Consider the following 21,014-nt stretch of genomic DNA (forward strand, 5'->3'; position numbering starts at 1 on the left):
ATAGTGCCAATGCTCTCTACACATAAACAAGCCACGTGCATTTGGTCTGAGCCCTTACAGTGGCATAGCTTCAAGAATGAGGCTGCACAAAATAGTTGGCGTCTACACAATCATTCAAAAAGCTGACAACAATTAGCTTTGGCTGCCGAGATGGGAAGAGCACACACAGTAGCAGCCTTGCTGGTTTGCTCCTCCTGATTGTCAACCACAGTTCCCTTCTCCACTTCCCTTCAGCTCCCCCCTCTGGTTTAGTACACATTTGATGGGAGATACTGAACCCCTTGCAGAGCCAGGCTGGCCAATATAGATGCCCAGGTTAGCAGGCTGTGGCTTTGGACCATATACCCCTCCTGGTGTCAACAGCAGCAGCAGCAGCTATGATAATACAATACAGTGGTCTCTCCAGCTGTTCCCTTCTGTTCTCTTCTGGGCCTCTGGGGCCTCATTTATAACCATTGTGCACTAAATAGACCCCAACACGTGTGCTTAGCTCCACGCAAACTTCTGACCATGCGTATGTTTGTGAGAGGGGCTACAGAAATTAAATATTTTCCTGTTAGTTATTATTCTTAGATTATGTAAGACGTGGATATTATACACTGGAGATTGAAGCATCTGCCACCACTTATGTGAGGTGTGAATATTATACACTCTAGAATGGTTTACTGTTTCTCACTTTATACGTTTAATTGGACTTTGGAGCAGCATGATCAACATGCAGGAACATCAAGGAGATCAAAGATGGCGAAATTTAAAAGAAAGAAAGAAATGTACATACACAGTACAACTGTCTGTTGTGCAGGACAGGTTGATACTTTGGAGCCAATCATGAGTTGATGTCCGCCTCTGAAATAATGATGTGTTGTGAATATGAAACACTTGGGAATAATAGGCTACAATGAGGAATATGCCTCACTGAGAACGTGAGTAAATATATAAATTGTTTTTGTTTGAATGTCAGACACATGTGTTTTCAGTTTTCCTCTGTTCTGTACTTCTCTAGCACTACTCACTGTTTTTGCCGGGTGAATACAAAAGTGTGTTTAAATGAGACGATACCAGCCTCTTGGCCTTCCATATACCTCAGATATAAAAGCTCTGGCACGGTCCAGGAGCCACTCCCTTTTATTGAAGAGTTCTGAAAGCTCCATGGCACCTGCAGCAACAATGGAACTCACAGAATGCTGACCTAACTCAACACTCCATCATGCAGGTGGGAGTTTTTGGAGTTACAAAAAGCTTGAAAAGGTATATTAGATATCAGAAAGCTTTTCATCAGAGTTCATAATTTGTAGGTTTGTAGGCTGCACACTAAACACACAAACATTTAATATTTTGGTTTTCATAGACCTCCATGTTAACATTTGCACTTTAATAAAAAAGTCTAACAATTATTAAAAACCAAAAGACATCTTCGCAACTTCGGTAAGACCTCTCTGCATGTTGTAAAGTTGGATTGGTATTTATAGCTTCAAAGTTGAAGGAGTAGCAGTGGAAAGATTTATAATAATAATAAATATGCAAGAGAAGCAGCATTTATTAAAGGGTCATTCCAGCTAAAACTACGATTCATTACAAATTGTATTCACATTTGGACAAAGGCAAATGTAATTTGCATCACCAAAGTTTGAAAAATCTATATTATTGCTCTGTCCGCTGACCTTTATCTGAAAATACAAGGATCTGTCCTGAGTCTGGATTGCTTGGATTTATTTCACAGAAAAAGTGCTTTCATCACATAGTTGCTCATTAACATCTGCCAATAACCGGTTGATATCAGTTTTCTTATTCCTGCCATGACTGCTACAAAAAAGCCAGGATTTTGTGTGCAACTGAAATCAGAGCCATTGCAGTTGGCTGGACTTGGCTTTAAGAGATGAATATCACATAGGAAAATCAGAAAAGGGCATAAGGAAACAGCTAAGTCTCTCATCCAATCCATCTCCTCTAGCCGTGTGGTCCATAATTAACTTCTGCTTGGGTAGCACTCTGGAACCAGATATAAGGGGTCTGAGACCACAACATCCACAGGCAGATTCAACCTCTGTGGTAAGACCCTCCACCTCCTTACATGATTTCACTTGTCTTATCGATGATCTCTGTATCTGATGTGTTGTGAGAGTTGTTCTGGATGTTTTTACATTACACTTGATTAGCTCTATTGCAAGTCCTGCATTCTATTTGACAGTAAAGTGGCATTGTTTTTTAATGTTTTGATAATTCAAAATATGTTTTACTTCACATAGTTTGAAAGAAAGTGGGCATGTTTATACCAAGTGGACATTGAAAGGTGCAATCTTAAAACTTTTCTCGTCAAAAGTACCTTTCGAGTATAGAGTCTTAGATTTTATTTTATGCTATTTGTGTACATATTCGTTTCACCATTTAGAAATGACAACGTTGTCCCCCTATTTCATGGCACCAAAAGTATTTGGAAAATTGGAAAAAATGTTTCAGGTTAGTCAGGTGTGTTCTGTCACATAATTTGTACAAGCATAAGAGAGCTGTCAATGTCTAGTCTTGATTCTAGGCTTTGCGTTTGCCTTTGGAGTATGCTATTCGTGTCTGTCAAGAAAAGGACCAAAGAGGTGTCACTGAAAGTCAAGGAAGCCATTATGAGGCTGAAAATATAAAGAAAAATCTATTAAAAACATAGCCAAAACCTTTGGCTTGCCAAAATCAAAAGTTTGGAAAAGTTCATTAACAACAGGTAGTAGGCAAGGGAAGACTTCAATAGTGGATGACTGAAAAATGCTCACCATGATTAAGAAAAACCCCAAAACAACTTTCCCACTGATCAGGAACAGGAGGTAATACATCTCCAGGAGGTAAGCGTGTGTGTGTCAGAGTCTACCATCCACAGAAGACTTCACCAGTCAAATTACAGAGGCTCCACTACAAGGTGCAAACCACTAGTTATACTCAAAAACAGGATGGTCAGGTTACAGTTTGCTAAAACTCATCATTGAGCTTGAAATTGACAGTTTCAGTTTTGAATAATACAGTAGGGCCTGACATTGGTTCCAGTTTTGAATTATACAATCTGGCCTGACAGTGGTTTCGCTTTTGAATTATACAATAGGGCTTATACAATTAATTCAGAAAAATGTTGGTAAATGAGGCCCACTAAACATCAACAATTATCCAAAACAGTCCAAAACGGTGGTCAAGAAATAGGGGGACTATGTATAATAGGTGTTGCTATTTCTAAATGGTGATGCCAATATGTACAAAAAAAAAAAAAACCTCAAATAATGCCTGAGAATCGTTACCTCGTGAAGAAAAAATGCTTCAGCGTCCCAATAATTACAGAGATAACTGTATGTAACCCTGTATTCACCCTTGATATAATTCTTCTTTAAATGTCTTTGTTTGCTTTTTAGCTGACTGTGTTTGTAGGACTTGGGTCACCACGAAGATACAATCTCACCTGGGTGGAGAAAAGAAGGTGAGACATGGTTTGAGTCACATTATTAGAATACATTCTGTTAAATATGCTGCCTCTAACTCTGTTGACTGGGGAGGGGTTAGTACAGACTCAAACATGTTTGTTTTTTATTCTTTATTTCCTAGTGAGCCGCCACCATGAGTACGGATGCGGAGATGGCCATTTATGGCGCAGCTGCCATATACCTTCGTAAGCCAGAGAGGGAGAGGATCGAAGCTCAAAGCGCACCCTTTGATGCAAAGAATGCCTGCTATGTGACTGATGTCAAGGAGCTGTACCTCAAGGGTTTAGTTGTTGCCAGGGATGGGGCAAAAGTTTCTGTGAATATTCTGGACACTCATGAGGTAAGCCTATAACATCACCAAACTGCAGCTTCCATAAGCAGGATAAACCTTTCAACACACACAAAAATATTATTGAAAAAAAATGGAATCTTTGATTTGACCTTTAATATTCAAGTAGAGTGGAGGATAGCATAGCACTGGTACTGTAATTCAAATAAATCAATTGCATGGATTATGCTAGAAACAATAAATCATGAAAAATATTCTATTTGTTTATCAGTGAAAAGTTATCCATGTAGTGTTGATTTGAGTATTATCTAAATATTCCACTGTTTCAGACTAAAGACTTCAAAGAAGATGACGTCTTGCAAATGAACCCCCCAAAGTATGACAAGATTGAGGACATGGCCATGATGACCTACCTGAATGAAGCCTCTGTGCTGTATAACCTCAAAGAGCGTTACGCAGCATGGATGATCTACGTAAGAGATACATACACATCGGTCAACACAAGAAACCTAGCACACATTAGCAAACACAAGAAACCACAATATACGGCATGTCAGTACATTCAAAGACACCTAAACTTCCACATTCCGGCTCATCTGACTTGGCTAATTCCCATATTTGATCCAATTCATCCAGACCTACTCTGGGCTCTTCTGTGCCACGGTGAACCCCTACAAGTGGCTCCCCGTGTACGACCAGGCATGTGTAAATGCCTACAGAGGGAAGAAGCGTATGGAGGCTCCACCCCATATCTTCTCTGTCTCTGACAACGCCTATCAGTTCATGCTGACTGGTACGAGCTCTCATGGATGGATAGATGGATAGATGAGATACTTTATGATGATGCCTTGAATGTAATAATGTACCAACATCCAATGAATGAGTATGAACAATGTTTCTTTGCTTGCAGATAGAGAGAATCAGTCCGTCCTGATTACGTAAGTTGTTCACTAACATCTTACTTTTCAAAAAGTGTTCCTTTTGCAGTAGGTTGGGTGTCATGTAGACAATAATGAGTAACTGAATGAGAATATGTGTTAGCTTATGAAAAAAGTTAAAGCAATGCCATTGTCTTTTCTTGCTTAATGAATGCTGATATGATCCGAACCCTAAACCCCTCTTTCTCTGTCTATAAACCAGTGGAGAATCTGGTGCAGGAAAGACTGTCAACACCAAGCGTGTCATCCAGTACTTTGCCACCATTGCTGTGGCTGGCGGGAAGAAGGAAGCACCTGTCAGCGCTGGTAAAATACAGGTAAGTTGTGCTGATGTCACAATTTAGAGTAAATTGAGGTGAATGATGATAGGAAACACCTAAACTTTACTCTATTATAGTCATGTTTTCCATACTGTAGTCCTGCATATCAAAAGTAGTTTCATAGAGGATTAGGGTTTGGTATATGTGATGTTGGGAACCAGTAGGCTCAGAGAGGAATGAAACCCTGGGCTTTACGGTGGGAGCCAATCACATTTCAGATTATAATTATTATTATTATTTTTTTATTATTTAAGGTCTGTACCTCATTATTGCCACTTTCTCAGCTAAAAGGAACAGATGTTTTGTCGACAGACACATTAAGAGAGATTTTAAGTTACTCACACTTCAGCGACTTTGTCTCTTACAGGGGTCTCTTGAGGATCAGATCATTGCAGCTAACCCCCTGCTGGAGGCTTACGGTAATGCCAAGACTGTGAGGAACGACAACTCGTCTCGCTTTGTAAGTATGAGGGAATACACTTTGGCAGTTGTCGTTTTTTTGTTGACTGATTTCTAACCACCCCGCTCTACTGTAGGGTAAATTCATCAGGATTCACTTTGCTACGTCCGGCAAACTGGCTAGTGCTGACATTGAGACCTGTAAGTTGGTATTAGTCATTTCTCCATACTTATTTAAACACAATTCTTTTTTTTTTTTTGCAAAATACTCATCTCTGTCCTGTTCTCTCTATCAGATCTGCTGGAGAAGTCCAGGGTGGCCTTCCAGCTTCCTGATGAGAGGGGTTACCACATCTTCTACCAGATGATGACCAACCACAAACCTGAGATAGTCGGTACGCCAAAGCAGAGAGCAGGGAAAACTAGCGCCCTGCTGTGAAAGTGAAATACTCATACAGTAGCTGCTGCACTAAGTAGAGTCAGAAACGGTATAAGAATTGGGCTTTGGTTGAGTTGATGAAATGTGCCTGGCGGGGGGAATAGGTAAAACAATCCACTGGCTATTGAGCATATGTATTGAGTACAAGTGGTCCATATATCTACATGCATTTGATTTAATGGACAACTTTGTTCTCTGGTCCCCACAGAAATGACACTCATCACCACCAATCCCTACGATTTCCCCATGATCAGCCAGGGGCAGATCTCTGTGGCCAGCATCGACGACACGGTAGAGCTGGTCGCCACAGATGTGAGTCGTGCAAAGAGTTTTTATTTGTATCAATGATTTGTTTTGGAGTGTGAATGAATCCTCTTATAGGGGTACATCCACAAAGGCCTACTGTGTAACATTGTTAAAATCCTGTTGTGCTGCTACTCTACTAAAGGAATAGAGAAGTCTGACATTTCCATCCATTCTGCTAGATTTGGAGCTTACAGAGCCGTACTCTGACAGAGTGAGTTTGTCTTCAATTCCTCACTGTTTTCGTCCTCTCTAATGTGAAATCCCTCTTTTTCAGGAAGCCATTGACATCCTGGGCTTCACCGCTGAGGATAAAATTTACATCTTCAAGCTGACTGGTGCTGTCATGCATCACGGCAACATGCATTTCAAGCAGAAGCAGCGTGAGGAGCAGGCCGAGCCGGACGGCACAGAGGGTGAGTTCCACCTCTAGCCCCAAACATGGAAAAAAGAACATTTAGAAGTTGTTCCTCATGAAACTTTACATCAGAATAGCTGATCACTCTGGCCAGACAGAATATGTAGACCCTCTACCAATTATTTGAAATAATGCAAATTGGTGGATTGATTCAAATTAAAAAAGTTATTTCAAATACACAGATTTCAGTTTTACTAATAAAACACATAGAACATGCTCGCGTGTAAATTGTTGTTGTAATTGATTTGTCATTTATAAACTGTACTATGTTTGTCATTCTGAATGAACATTTGATTGTTCCATGTTTGTAAGCAGGGCTGCTCTGAAAAAGAGACCTTGCTCTCAGTAGGGTTAGAGTCAGTCTTAACCCGTGCCTAAATAAAGGGTTAGGGTTAGGGTTACGGTTGGCTTTAACCCATGCCTAAATAAAGGGTTAGGGTTAGGGTTAGGTTTAGTGTTAACCTTAACCCCTGCCTAAATAAAGTTTAAATAATATGGCTGTGTCCTTGAGTCTGTTGTTGCTCCTTCTCTTTCCAGTGGCTGATAAAATCGCTTACCTCTTGGGCCTGAACTCTGCTGACATGCTTAAAGCTCTGTGCTACCCCAGAGTGAAGGTCGGCAATGAGTATGTGACCAAGGGACAGACAGTAGCCCAGGTAAGGCATTCATGTATCATTCTTTAATTCATAACATACTTCTCTGCCATATTGTGAACAATCTTTTGATTTGTTTTGGTTTTATATTGCTTGAGTGTAAAAGTGCCACCCTGTGGTTCAACAATGATAAGAAATCATAAAACACAATTTCGCATATCAGTATCAAATAAAATCAAACAGCCTCCCCACCTCCCATCCTCCCATGTCTGATGTCAACACAGAAAAAGAAAAACAAACAAACAGCCCCCCTCCCTCTCCCCCAAGTTTAAGCAGTCACAACACATGCCTATAGTTTCTCTGATTCTGTGCCCTAATCCTTAAACCCTAAAAATCGCTCTCATATGCATACCACCGTCCACCTGCATCACCTCAACTAAACATGGTCAATATCTCATGTATTAATTCGAGGTATAATTGTTTACAGGTGAAAAATTCTGTGATGGCTCTGGCTAAGTCCATCTATGAAAGGATGTTCTTGTGGATGGTCGTCCGTATCAATGAAATGTTGGACACCAAGCAGCCAAGGCAGTTCTATATCGGTGTGCTCGACATTGCAGGTTTTGAGATCTTTGATGTGAGTATGATGTCAGGACAAGAAAACAAGTTGCGATTATGAAAGATTACAGCCCCATGTATGACGAAAAGATTCCTTCATTCTTCTGAAATTCCATCAACAGTACAACAGCATGGAGCAGCTGTGTATTAACTTCACCAATGAGAAACTGCAACAGTTCTTCAACCACACCATGTTCGTCCTGGAGCAAGATGAGTACAAGAAGGAGGGAATCATCTGGGAGTTCATTGACTTCGGCATGGACTTGGCTGCCTGCATTGAGCTTATTGAGAAGGTAAGCAGCCTGTGAGGATTATACTATTTAATGATGGGTGTCGAAAGCAGACTTAATAGAGGTAGGTGTTTGTGACTACTGTAAGATGTCCTCATTTTGGTACAACAAATCTTACTGTTCGTATGTTAGTACCTGCTTAATATGCTTCCACAACATGCATATCATCATATAAAGGTGACTGTTGAAGTAAAGAACATGACATTATGAACATACTAATTTAATTCAAATGTCTTTTTGCACAGCCATTGGGCATCTTCTCCATCCTTGAAGAGGAGTGCATGTTCCCCAAAGCTTCAGACACAACCTTCAAGAACAAGCTGAACGACCAGCATCTTGGCAAAACCAAGGCGTTTGAGAAGCCCAAGCCTGCCAAGGGCAAAGCTGAGGCCCACTTCTCCCTGGTGCACTATGCTGGCACTGTGGACTACAACATCACTGGCTGGCTGGACAAGAACAAGGACCCCCTGAACGACTCTGTGGTGCAGCTCTACCAGAAGTCTTCAGTCAAACTGCTAGCTGTCATTTATCCTCCTCCTGCAGCTGAAGGTAACATTAGCATCATGTTAATAACTAAGCATTAGGATGATGATTAGCATTAAGCCGGACAGACACTACACGGTTTCAGCCACAAATTTGCCAAGAGCCAAGTTCTCATGACGAAATGTTCACGTAAACGCAGGTCATGTGCGGTGAACCTTGACTCACACAGTGTGAGTTGGTCAACAACATGAAGAGAAGACCCATTTGAATTCTGACATTTGAAGTCACACAATTAACTCGGTGTGAATGAGACTTTACATTCCTTGCCACATTACAATATAATACTTAAATTAATAGCTACAATGTAATCGTATGGGATCAAGTTGCTGTCCAGAACCTTGGCTTTAGAGTTAATTACTGCAGCAGATACAACTTGAACTTTATCAGAGATTTATATAATTTCTAACACTCTTTTATTTACTCAAATTATTTCCTTGTAAAAGACACCACAAAGAAGGGGGGCAAGAAGAAGGGAGGTTCCATGCAGACTGTGTCCTCCCAGTTCAGGGTGAGCTTTTGATAGTCCTGCCTGCCTGTTGAGTGTCTGTTGAAACTTAATATCTTTTAAAAGTGTGTATTAAGTCTGAATTATTTGTGAGAACACTATGGTTTGTAAACCCCCACAGGAGAACTTGGGCAAACTGATGACCAACTTGAGGAGCACCCACCCTCACTTTGTGCGCTGCCTGATCCCCAACGAGTCAAAGACTCCAGGTACAACACAGAGAGACATTTTTAAAATATAAGTCCTATAACAGGTTTATGTAGGGGTTAAGATGCATTTTGTGTTTTCCAGGTCTGATGGAGAACTTCCTGGTTATCCATCAGCTGAGGTGTAACGGTGTACTGGAAGGTATCAGGATCTGCAGAAAGGGCTTCCCCAGCAGAATCCTCTATGCTGACTTCAAGCAGAGGTAGAGTACACAATACACAGTACACAGTACACACACACAAACACACACTCATACACAGTGCCCTTCCTTGAAACATAAGAAACAGCTTTGAGACTAACGTATTTAACAATTCTATCCATACAGGTACAAAGTACTGAATGCCGGTGTCATCCCTGAGGGTCAGTTCATGGACAACAAGAAGGCTTCTGAAAAGCTGCTTGCCTCAATTGATGTTCCTCAGGATGAGTACAAATTTGGACACACCAAGGTAAGTGCTCAGATTCACCCGGGAAATGTTACCACAGGTTGTTGTGTTACATAACAGGACTAAAACATTAGAGATGCTTCAGGTTAGTTTATAGAATTTCAGCCTACAGTTCTAAAAGTCGAGCTTATGAGCAAAAACGGGTCCCTGTTGCATGCCCCGCAGTGTGGCCGTGTGTGTGAGAATTCCACTGAGCCCAACCCACAGGCACGCTAGCGTGAAAGTGAAAATACTGCTACTTCAAAATATTGGCACTGAAAAACTACTGATGCCGTGACTGAATGAGATAAAACAGTGATAGATTATATTTGTATGAACTAAACATTGACCATCCATGCCTGAAAATAAGAGGTTTAAAAAGTACAGACATACTGTACTTGTGGAGATCCCGCAACGCATTTCTTCAATGTTAACTATCCATAAAAAATCTCCGTCATCTCTTAATTTCTCTTTCCTTATGTAGCATTTGGAGCTATATTAAGAGGAGAAAAATATTGCCCACACCGTAACATTTTCAAAGTTGTAAGAACCCAAGCTTCAGATAACTTTAATTCCTTTGTGATGCTTTGTGTTTGAGTCGTATGGCTATAGCTAATCTGTCCCAGAGCATTAGCGATCTGTTCTTCAAAATCTCATGGTGAAATTACATGCATTTCAATGCTGTTACAACCAAGTCTAGTGGTGTTGAACCACCCATTCTGCCCCTTCTTATACATACGTCACAATGTCTAGCTCCTCCATTTGACATGTTTGTTTATCTGTTCTCAGGTGTTCTTCAAAGCTGGTCTGCTGGGGGTCTTGGAGGAAATGCGAGATGAGAAGCTGGCAACTCTGGTAACCATGACTCAAGCTCTCTGCCGTGGATACCTGATGAGAAGGGAGTTCTCAAAGATGATGGAGAGGAGGTATGGGATGGAAGATAATCTCTCTAGCACTACATATGAACCACCTGTATGTGATGATATATGAATACACTTACAAGAAATCATATAATCATATCATAATGTAGCCTGGGCTACTTTTCCATGTAACTTTGTTATCATTGAGCCATTCAAAAGCATAAAACTCACTACGGCACAATTGCCTTCCTGCTTGCCGTCAACCAGAGAGTCCATCTACACCATCCAGTACAACGTCCGCTCATTCATGAATGTCAAACATTGGCCATGGATGAAGGTCTACTACAAGATCAAGCCCATGCTGCAGAGCGCTGAGACAGAGAAGGAGCTGGCCAACATGAAGGAGGACTTTGAGAAGTGCAAAGTCAACCTGACTAAGGCAGAGGCCCGTAAGAAGGAGCTGGAGGAGAAGATGGTATCCCTCCTGCAGGAGAAGAATGACCTTGCCCTCCAAGTTGCATCTGTGAGTGGGCGACCAGCCTCACAAGGGCACACACACTCACACACACATGCATGCAAACACAAACACACAAGCACTTTTCATAGATTTGTATTGATTTTCTGTGTGCCCTTGGACTAGAATCAGTTTATATTTGCATACACATTGTGTTTTGAAGCCGTTTGCCTTTTCTTCCATTTGAAACCAGGAAGGAGAGTGTCTGAATGATGCTGAGGAGAGGTGTGAGGGGCTCATCAAGAGCAAGATCCAGATGGAAGCCAAACTCAAAGAGACGACCGAGAGGCTGGAAGATGAGGAGGAGATCAATGCTGAGTTGACAGCCAAGAAGAGGAAGCTGGAGGATGAGTGTTCTGAGTTGAAGAAAGACATTGATGACCTGGAGCTAACTCTGGCCAAAGTGGAGAAGGAGAAACACGCCACTGAAAACAAGGTCTCATATAATAATAATAATAATAATAATAATGCATTTTATTTGGAGGCGCCTTTCAGGTCACCCAAGGTCACCTTACAGAAGAGAAGTAAACACATACAAACACATACAATATGATCAAACTGTCAATGTGAAACAATCAATGAATCCAACCATAGCAAAACAATAACTAAATCCAAGTGATGTTGGTCCTGGAATGAGAAGACATGAAATAGTAGCAGAGTTCAGCAGCATAGTACTCCCCACATTCATAGCATATTCTGGACTCTTCATTCCATACTTGATATGAATTCATGGTATACACTGCCATCTAGAGGATCACTTTTAGTACATGCTAACATTTGCAAGCCACATTATATGCAATAAAAACTGCATTTCCCTTTGTGAGCTGAAGTGACAAAAGACTATCTCTGTTGTATCTGTGTTCAGGTGAAAAACCTGACTGAGGAAATGGCGTCTCAGGATGAGGCTGTTGCAAAGCTCACCAAGGAGAAGAAAGCCCTCCAAGAGGCCCACCAGCAGACTCTGGACGACCTGCAGGCAGAGGAGGACAAAGTCAACACTCTGACCAAGGCGAAGACCAAGCTGGAACAGCAAGTGGACGATGTGAGTGGGCAATACAAATAAAGCTGTGCTAGTGTCAACCAGGATTGTAAGAGTACAGTAAAGCTAATTGTTTTACAGAAGCTAAGACACACAAGAATATGAAACTGTCACATGCGAGGGTGGAATTATTAGATGGCATTAGATAGTATGAAAGTCTAGGTTAGTCATTTAGTTTGAGAAACTACACCCTGTGTTATCGCCCAAATGATTCACTTCATTAATCTACTTATTAATGGTTTGGACATTATTGTTCATGATTTAGATTTTGATGATAAATATGTGTGTTTATCTACTAGCTTGAGGGTTCTCTGGAGCAAGAGAAGAAGCTCCGTATGGACCTAGAGAGATCCAAGAGAAAGCTGGAGGGAGATCTGAAACTGGCCCAGGAGTCCATAATGGACCTGGAGAACGACAAGCAGCAGTCTGATGAGAAGATCAAGAAGTAAACACAAACAAATGACAACAAAGTTGTATTTGATATTAATTGAACGTAATTTTTTCTTTACATTGTTGGAATAGTCAGAATCATCATTGTGTTGAAACAAAACGAAAAATGTTTCTATTGAATTAGAAAATAGACAAATCTGAACAGATGTCTTTCTATAAACCAAAGTGAACGATACGATAGACTTTCCATTTCCACTATCAAACTGCAATCAATGTGTTTGTGTTTTTTAGGAAGGACTTCGAGACCTCCCAGCTTCTCAGCAAGATTGAGGATGAACAGTCTCTGGGTGCTCAGATGCAGAAGAAGATCAAGGAACTCCAGGTACAGAACAAGGCCGCAGATGGCATAGTTGTCTGTATAGTTTCAAACTCCACTGCAATTAACATTGTCAGGATCACTATGAGAAACACTGATCAATTCATTCTCCTGTTAGCACTGTCCTGGTTTGCAACGGTTCAGTTGGTTTAAGCATGATGCTTAAACACCATACAGTACATTCTGTATGTTAACTGTAAGTTGCTTTGGATAAACACATCTTAATATTAAAGTAATCATTTGTTTACTATTATTTTGTGAGCTCCTTTGCTTTGACTGTGTTGTAGATTTCATCTCTCTGTTTGTGTCTCCCTATTGTAGGCCCGTATTGAGGAGCTGGAGGAGGAGATTGAGGCTGAGCGTGCTGCCAGAGCTAAGGTGGAGAAGCAGAGGGCCGATCTATCCAGGGAACTTGAGGAGATCAGTGAGAGGCTGGAGGAGGCCGGGGGTGCTACCGCTTCTCAGATAGAGATGAACAAGAAGCGTGAGGCAGAGTTTCAGAAACTGAGACGCGACCTAGAGGAGTCCACCCTGCAGCATGAGGCCACAGCCTCCGCTCTGAGGAAGAAGCAAGCAGACAGCGTGGCAGAGCTCGGGGAGCAGATCGACAACCTGCAGCGCGTCAAGCAGAAGCTGGAGAAGGAGAAGAGTGAGTACAAGATGGAGATAGATGACCTCTCCAGCAACATGGAGGCCGTCGCCAAGGCTAAGGTCAGTAGCAATGTTTGGATGGAGCTGTGTTTGTGGGGGCCAATTCAAATACAAGTTAGAAATGGAAAGCTTGGCATTCAAGGCTTGGCTCAAGATAATCATGGAAAGTAATAATGGTTTATGTTTCACTACCAGGGCAATCTGGAGAAGATGTGCCGTACTCTTGAGGATCAGCTGAGCGAGATCAAGACTAAGAATGAAGAGAATGTGCGCCAGGTCAATGACATGAGCGGACAGAGGGCCAGACTCCTGACTGAGAACGGTACCAATGAACGTTAAAAACACATAACTGACCATGAATCAAACTTGATACCCTATAAGCTCAGAAATATAACTGACACTGACAACAATGAACATTAACCATTAGAACTTAGTGTAGATTAACAAGATGCTCTGTTCCCCACAGGTGAGTTTGGTCGCCAGCTTGAGGAGAAGGAGGCCCTGGTGTCCCAGCTGACCAGAGGCAAACAGGCGTTCACCCAGCAGATTGAGGAGCTGAAGAGACATGTTGAGGAGGAGGTCAAGGTAAGGAACTCAAAATAGACTCCACCAACCACAACTTTTTGAACTACAGCTTCATGTTGACTCTCTGCATGTCTCTCTCTTTGTCTTTTTCTTTTTCAATAATGCTCTTACACCTTCTCTACAGCTCCTACTCCCTCTCACCTCTCTTCTGCCTATCCCCCATCACCTCTTCTATCTCTCCCTAGGCTAAGAACGCACTGGCCCATGGTGTCCAGTCTGCCCGCCATGACTGTGACCTCCTGAGGGAGCAGTTTGAGGAGGAGCAGGAGGCCAAGGCAGAGCTGCAACGCGGCATGTCCAAGGCCAACAGTGAGGTGGCTCAGTGGAGGACCAAGTACGAGACTGATGCCATCCAGCGCACTGAGGAGCTGGAGGAGGCCAAGTGAGTCACACACAACCCTCTTATTCACCATGGTTGGGGGGTATTTAAATTCTGTTCTGTTCATTCTGGAGATGAGTTGACACATTTTAATCAAAGAAAGTAAAGGGGACAGTTATTGCAAAATGATTTTTCCATTATATTTAATCCTAAATAGAAATGGAATTATTATATAATACAGATATACATTTGAAAGAAGCCAAGTGAGTCACACATAACAGCAAAAACAGTCTATCCCACTGTTTGATACAGGTTGACAATGAAAGGAAACCAGAATGTAGAAGTAGAAATGTAGAAGCTCCTGAGCAGGGCTTCTTAAATTCACTATCATCAGAACACCACACATGAGTTACTGTATACTGTTTCTCCCATCACTTGTAAGAGCCAGATGTGCAGACATTCTCTGACACAATCCCTCAGAGGGGAAGCTTTAAATCCCTCATCTGTCTAACAGGAAGAAGCTGGCCCAGCGTCTGCAGGAGGCAGAGGAGACAATCGAGGCGACCAACTCAAAGTGTGCCTCTCTGGAGAAGACCAAGCAGAGGCTGCAGGGAGAGGTGGAGGACCTCATGATTGACGTGGAGAGAGCCAATGCTCTTGCTGCCAACCTCGACAAGAAGCAGAGGAACTTTGACAAGGTGTGAAATAACTAAATAAATCTAATGTATTCATTCTAGCACCATATCGACCTCTTTAAATTGAAATGAAAAACAGGGTGTATTGTTAAATCATATTTCTTATTACAAAAGCCCCATCAATTCGCTAATGGACAGATAAAAGAAGAAAGCGAAAGATTAAAATCGCATGGATTTCTCTAGGTCTTGGCAGAGTGGAAGCAGAAGTTTGAGGAGGGCCAGGCAGAGCTGGAAGGAGCTCAGAAGGAGGCTCGTTCTCTGAGCACGGAGCTCTTCAAAATGAAGAACTCCTATGAGGAGACTTTGGATCAACTGGAGACTCTGAAGAGAGAGAACAAGAACCTGCAACGTGAGTCAGCAGCAGTAGTTTTATTTGGCTCATGATGCGTTGTCTTATTTCATCAAGCTACGAATGTAGTGACCTGATTCTTCAGAACAATGTTCAACTTGTCTAAAACGTTTTAAGATCCTAAGCTTCGCCAGACAGAACAAACATTTACATTTATTCTTGTCATAATTCAGAAGAAAATCTCCCTCTTCTGAATGACTTCTGTGTTTCTGTTTGCAGAGGAGATCTCTGACTTGACTGAGCAGATCGGGGAGACTGGCAAGAGCATCCATGAGCTGGAGAAGGCCAAGAAGACTGTGGAGACAGAGAAGTCTGAGATCCAGACTGCCCTGGAGGAGGCTGAGGTAGGAACTCATGCAGTTTAATCCTGTTCATTTGGGACATATACTCATCCTTTCATTTAAGCTTTACTGTCCAGGTTAGTCTCATTGAGAATAAAATCATTTTTTAGACCTGGTCCTCCTATCCTATTACCACATTTTCATTGCATACAGTTGCAGGCCCCTTTCCAGAACAAGCCTAAATTAATGAGTGCCAGTCCACTACTCTCTCCCACAATCAACGTGTGACGACTGTTTTGTTTTGTTCAGGGTACACTGGAGCACGAGGAGTCCAAGATTCTGCGTGTGCAGCTAGAGCTAAACCAGATCAAGGGTGAGGTGGACAGGAAGCTTGCTGAGAAGGATGAGGAGATGGAGCAGATCAAAAGGAACAGCCAGAGGATGCTTGATTCCATGCAGAACACCCTGGACTCAGAGGTGAGGAGCAGGAATGACGCCCTGAGGGTGAAGAAGAAGATGGAGGGAGACCTGAACGAGATGGAGGTCCAGCTGAGCCATGCCAACAGGCAGGCAGCCGAGTCCCAGAAACAGCTGAGGAACGTCCAGGGACAGCTCAAGGTAAGGGGCTGGGAAATCAGTCAATGTAAGCATTACCCCTAACCATACCTTTCCTAAGTTTTAATGCACTATGTCTTTGTGAATCCCAGGATGCCCAATTGCACCTTGATGATGCTGTTCGCGCAGCAGAAGATTTGAAGGAGCAGGCAGCCATGGTGGAGCGCAGGAACGGTCTGATGGTGGCTGAGATTGAGGAGCTTAGGGTTGCTCTGGAGCAGACAGAGAGAGGCCGCAAAGTGGCCGAGCAGGAGCTGGTGGACGCCAGCGAGCGAGTGGGACTGCTTCACTCCCAGGTATAGGTGATTTCTAGGCAGTCTCATCTTACCCACAGTGTGACTTTTGTATGCTTTCTTGAAATACAGTTCAACTAATCATTGAGTTTCCTCATACAGAACACTAGCCTTCTGAACTCTAAGAAGAAGCTGGAGACTGACCTGGTTCAAGTGCAGGGAGAGGTGGACGACACAGTGCAGGAGGCCAGAAACGCAGAGGAGAAGGCAAAGAAGGCCATCACTGATGTAAGTCCCCATATTCAAAACAAAACAATACAATAAACGTTATTTGTTTCCAAAATAGAGGTCTTTACAGATCCAACAGAACCCGAAAACTCGAGACCAGGGTAAATTTTTGCCTCTCCAAGCATCGGAGATGAGGAGGCCTTATTTACCGAGCTAGTCAAAAGCAGAAAGTTAAGCTGTCCTGGTTGGAGTCGAAAATGCATGGGTCCATTTCAGAACGGGTCCATGTCTTTTGACCCGCAAAGACCTCTACGCCATAGGCCAATTGTAGTTGGGCTGAGCACATGATCTGTGACACATTGTGGACACATTAATTAAATGACTCCACACACTACCATTTCAGGCGGCCATGATGGCAGAGGAGCTGAAGAAGGAGCAGGACACCAGCTCTCACCTGGAGAGGATGAAGAAGAACCTTGAGGTCACAGTCAAGGACCTGCAGCACCGTCTGGATGAGGCTGAAAATTTGGCAATGAAGGGTGGCAAAAAACAGCTCCAGAAACTGGAGTCCAGGGTAACTTTGCAGAACACACAGAACTTTGTTCACACAGCCTATCTATATTAGTTCAGAAGAATCAACCTCTACTTCTTTCCAATAACTCATGACTGATTTCACCACCTTAAACACACAGCTGTGTTCCCTCCATACAGGTGCGTGAGCTTGAGACTGAGGTGGATGCCGAGCAGAGAAGGGGTGTAGACGCAGTGAAGGGTGTCCGCAAGTATGAGCGCAGAGTCAAGGAGCTCACTTACCAGGTAAGAGTAACAGAAACACCTTCACACATTCTGGTACAGTCAGGCACCTGAATGCAATTGAAGTATGGGCATTGACTTTCTCCCACAGACTGAGGAGGATAAGAAGAATGTTGCCAGACTTCAGGACCTGGTAGACAAGCTGCAGCTTAAAGTGAAGGGTTACAAGAGGCAGTCTGAGGAAGCGGTGAGTCACACACTGAGAGTCAAATATTCTTACAGCATATAACACATGATTTGTAACCCTAACCCTAGTCAACCTACATTACAACATTTGGTATCCATATACAGTCGTTAAGTTTAAGTAATTGCTGCTCACGCATGTCTATGCACGATGACAATGTATATCGCAAGTAACTGTTGAGGTAATAATACACATAGTGCATAGTGTTTGCTTCTATATTAACATCATTATAGAGTAATAGAATGTTCCCTTTTAATTTGGTTAATTTGTTTTCACAACATTTCAAACATTGTAGGCTGTGTGTTATTGTCTCCCTCTCACATTCTCTACCTCTCTTTTCCTCTCCCAGGAGGAACAAGCCAACTCCCACATGTCTAAGTTGCGTAAGGTTCAGCATGAGATGGAGGAGGCTGAGGAGCGTGCTGACATCGCTGAGTCCCAGGTCAACAAGCTCAGGGCTAAGAGCCGTGATTCTGGAAAGGTACGAAGCTGCTACCAAACCTATCAAATATGACCTCATCAACAACACCATTTCAGGTTCACTGTACACATAGAGGTCAATATTGACTTTTACATTCACAGCTGTCTTTGAAGTCTCTGAAAAACGTATACTTCGGGGTGTAAAAACCTTTTTTGGCATTGCACAATGCATTAGGGTCGTCCTGTTAATAACAGATTAATACAAACCAAACTGACACTCAAACTTGAACTCAAAGCTGAGCCCAGAGCCAAAGAATTGCTTGCCCTAAACAGTCTATTGTGTTCTTTGAAGTAATCATACGTAAGAGGTTCATTCATGTCCTTATTTTCTTTTTCTTTTCACAGGCCAAAGAGGCTGAATAAACAAGACCACACACTCTGTGATGCACCGATCGTGAAAACATAAAATATGGTTTTCTTGGTGAAATTCTGAGCATTGATTAAAAAACGTTTCCTTTGTGACTTGTGGTCGTTTTGTCTTTGAATTGTGGTACACACAATGTTTCATAAGATCTGTGAATGGCACTGGTAAAAAAACACACATTGATTTTCCTCTCTACGACACGTCAGTCCTCACCTTGAGCGTCACGCCCTGTTCTCTCCGCTATCCTCCGGCATTCAGTTTCGGACCAACAGGTTCAAAGACAGCTTCAATCTCCAGGCCATAATACTTTTGAACAGTCACCTCTAGCTGCCCAGCAGCCCTAGAGCACTCTCTACCTGCACTATGGAGACAATTTGACTTCAATTTTATTGACTTCACTGTGCCTTATTGCATTTACATTTACATTTACATTTACATTTACATTTACATTTACATTTACATTTATGGCATTTAGCAGATGCCTTTATCCAAAGCAACTTACAACAAATACATTTGTCTCAGTAAGTGAATCATCTATCCATCAGTCATCATAAGAAAAAGTAATCTATGCTAGGACCAGGGGCTATTGGCAGTCACACTGCTAGAAGAAGGAATAATTACTTTCGTTTTTTTTATTCATTTTTTTTAACAGGAGAGAAACTTGTACAGGGGGGTAGTGTTGATGAAGAGGTATTTTGGACGGACAGTTAAGATGTTGCCTGAAGAGATGGGTCTTCAATCTACGGCAGAAGATTGGTTGTGACTGCAGTCCTGACAGCAGTGAGAAGCTTGTTCCACCAGCGGGGCACCTTGACAGTGAAAAGTCGTGACTGAGTAGCGCGACTGCTGCATCCACGTAGAGGCTGTGGTGCCAGGCGGCTGGCCAAGGTGGAAGAGTGGAGTGGTCGGGCAGGGGTTTGGGGGCTGACCATTGCTTGCAAGCTATGCTGTTCCCTTTGCCGCCCGGTAGGCGAGCACCAGGGTCTTGAATCTGATGTGAGCTGCTACTGGAAGCCAGTGAAGGGTGCTAAGGAGGGGGGTGACATGGGAGAATTTGGGGAGATTGAACACCAGACGGGCGACAGCATTCTAGATGAGCTGCAGAGGCCTGATGGCGAAGGCAGGGAGCCTGGCCAAGAGTGCATTGCAGTAGTCAAGAAGAAGAAGAAGAAGAAGAAGAAGACTGTTTATTTGGCCATGCAATCAATTCTCATCAATTGTTGGAATATGGTATGTGCACACCCCCCCCTCCGAGACAACACACATGCACACCCCCAAGGGAGAAGAGAGCTCTGGGCACAGGGTCACACCTGTCCATGAAACTGCTTTTGAGTCAATTGGCCAATTACTTTTGGTCGCTTGAAAAAGAGGGGGCTACATATTAAAGAGCTGTAATTCCGAAACCCTTCCTCCAATTTGGATGTGAATACCCTCAAATTAAAGCTGAGAGTCTGCACTTTAAGTCCATATTCACTATATAACTGTAACTTGAATATATTTTGGTAAACAGCTAAAATAACAAAAATTGTGTCAGAGTCTAAATATATATGGACCTAACTGTATAAGCTCTGTATAATATCATGGTGAAGTCAGTTTCGTGCCAGCCTATTTCTCAAAGCATTTCCTCTGACTGGTTGAAGCTTCCATAATAGACCTATTTCAAATGTTACAGCGGCAAATTAAGCTGCAACGTAAGTATAAGCTGAAACTCATACTTCTCTCAGAGGTTGCTGTGATGTCTCAGACCACTTCCCTTGTGGGTGAGACTAATGGTCTCATTTAAACATCTCAACTCACACCATCTCTAAAAGGAGCACAAGACTTTTCACATCATCCAAAAATGATGAGGCTCTATTAATTATAGCACTTGGCCTGCTCATTGTCGTGAACACGCCTCTAGTACCGCTACTCCACCCACCTGAGGACAGACGAGACAGCATTCCAACGCTGTGGTATTTTTACCTGTTTCTTCCGACACAAATTGCCAAAACGCCTGAGGTTGGACTTGCGTCTGATTTGTGCCAGCTGAAAATAGAGGCCATAAAGTTAGATAAGTTATTGTCTTGTTTGAAGGTGTCACTGTTAGGGTGAGAGAGATGTACAGTAATACTCAACCTCATGGGGAAACATGGGGACACATGGGGACACAGATACCATGGCAACAGAGACATAGGGACACGGATACCATGGCAACAGAGATATGAGAACACTGATACCATGGCAACAGATTCAGAAGCAGGGGACCTGATGCTGCAGGGGAGATGCAGGGGAGTTGGATGATGCAGGTGAGAAGCAGGGG

At 42.7% G+C, this 21,014-nt stretch overlaps 1 protein-coding gene across 1 annotated transcript; it reads left to right on the forward strand.

Annotated features, from left to right (window-relative positions):
* The first annotated feature begins 2,019 nt into the window (after positions 1-2,019).
* LOC310822786 (myosin heavy chain, fast skeletal muscle-like) lies at positions 2,020-18,748 on the forward strand. The gene is made up of 41 exons (XM_083695269.1): positions 2,020-2,049; positions 3,384-3,448; positions 3,574-3,792; positions 4,071-4,214; positions 4,378-4,534; positions 4,652-4,679; positions 4,882-4,996; positions 5,367-5,459; positions 5,536-5,599; positions 5,695-5,793; positions 6,046-6,149; positions 6,418-6,556; positions 7,096-7,214; positions 7,639-7,788; positions 7,892-8,062; positions 8,305-8,608; positions 9,046-9,110; positions 9,229-9,316; positions 9,399-9,516; positions 9,640-9,763; positions 10,529-10,665; positions 10,867-11,122; positions 11,307-11,549; positions 11,979-12,155; positions 12,452-12,597; positions 12,834-12,924; positions 13,240-13,629; positions 13,765-13,891; positions 14,036-14,154; positions 14,340-14,536; positions 14,988-15,171; positions 15,352-15,517; positions 15,737-15,861; positions 16,108-16,416; positions 16,506-16,709; positions 16,809-16,934; positions 17,278-17,448; positions 17,586-17,690; positions 17,779-17,874; positions 18,221-18,352; positions 18,697-18,748. Exons 3-41 carry the CDS (start codon positions 3,586-3,588, stop codon positions 18,712-18,714), a joined length of 5,808 nt encoding a protein of 1,935 aa, XP_083551395.1. The 5' UTR covers positions 2,020-2,049; positions 3,384-3,448; positions 3,574-3,585; the 3' UTR covers positions 18,715-18,748.
* The last annotated feature ends 2,266 nt before the right edge of the window (positions 18,749-21,014 follow it).

Source organism: Argentina silus (assembly GCF_951799395.1).
Source record: "Argentina silus genome assembly, chromosome: 2".
Classification (NCBI taxonomy): Eukaryota; Metazoa; Chordata; class Actinopteri; order Argentiniformes; family Argentinidae; genus Argentina; species Argentina silus.